The 988-nt window shown below is 58.5% G+C and overlaps 1 protein-coding gene across 2 annotated transcripts in view; it reads right to left on the bottom strand.

Annotated features, from left to right (window-relative positions):
- The window catches only part of OSBPL11 (oxysterol binding protein like 11), a 38,248-nt gene extending 37,266 nt beyond the window's left edge, over window positions 1–982 (bottom strand). Inside the window, exon 1 of one of the 2 annotated variants that reach the window (XM_014939998.1) lies at window positions 860–982. In XM_014939998.1, coding sequence (XP_014795484.1) covers window positions 860–972 — 113 coding nt within the window. In that variant the 5' untranslated portion in view covers window positions 973–982. Of the gene's footprint in view, window positions 1–51; window positions 78–859 lie in introns of those variants that run through there. The other variant, XM_014940006.1, reaches the window with a different exon arrangement.
- Window positions 983–988: the final 6 nt, after the last annotated feature.

Genomic DNA, 988 nt, shown 5'->3' with positions numbered 1-988 from the left:
CGGGGGGGGGGGGGGGGAGTAGATGAAAACGCCCAAATCCCTCGAACGCACATGCAGGTCATTCAAAGGAAGCATTTTAGTTTGAATCCGTTTCAAACTCGTGCTGTGCGTGCAGCTTCTCCCGCTTTCTCGGCTCTCGTCTGCTGTACCCGCCTGATCACCCCGCGTTATACCGAGGGCAGTCGGTCTCACACTAAGCCGGGTCAGCCGGGCGCTCCAACGAAACAAAAAAAAGGCTGCCATTAAGTTCTCCCAAGAAGACGCGCCGGGCTAAAACTCGGCACAGAAAAAAAAAAAAAAAAAAAAGGATAAAGAAAAAGCACAATGATGACTTCCCACACCAGAATCAGACTGAGGTTTCTTTTTATTTCTGTCTCTTTCTCCTTCTCTCCCTCTCCCCAACGACTTAGGGAAGAGGTTACCTGCCTCACACTTCCATAGAGCCTAAAAATATTTTCAGAGATGTAAGTAGCCTGCGAGAAAATCAGTAGGATGTGCTGACAATGTCATCAAAGTCAGACAGAAAAAGAGAAGACTAAAGGAAAATTAAATGGCTTTTCGGGAAAGGCTGGAAAGCGACGGGGAGCGCCTCCGGCAGCAACTCGAAGGCGGTCTCCGCCTTCCGTGAGGGAAACCCGGAGAGCTGGAAGGAGGGAGGGGAGGAAGACACACAACCCCCCCCAAACAGCGGCCAGGGGGCTTTGTGCCGACACACGGGCACAAAACCAGCAAGGGGAGCGGGCTGAGGGCCCGCCCCGCCGAAAGGGCGCTGCCAGGGAGAGCCAGAGGCCGGCGTGAAGCAGCCCCGGGCCCAGAGCCCCCCGCCTCGCCTCACCTCCCCTCAGCCCGCCGCGCCCACCTGTACTGCCAGCCCTTGGCGCCGCGGCCGCCGCCGCTCTTGCTGCCGCTCTGTCCCGTCGCCGGTGGAGGCGGCTGCTGCTCCGGCTTGCCCTCGCCCTCCGGCCCCTTCATGGCCGCCGCGGGGTCG

The sequence above is a fragment of the Calidris pugnax genome, unplaced genomic scaffold (genome assembly GCF_001431845.1).
Source record: "Calidris pugnax isolate Ruff unplaced genomic scaffold, ASM143184v1 scaffold21, whole genome shotgun sequence".
In the NCBI taxonomy this organism is placed as follows: domain Eukaryota; kingdom Metazoa; phylum Chordata; class Aves; order Charadriiformes; family Scolopacidae; genus Calidris; species Calidris pugnax.
The sequence above is the reverse complement of the archived record's forward strand: the minus strand, read 5'-3'. Positions and strand labels throughout refer to the sequence as shown.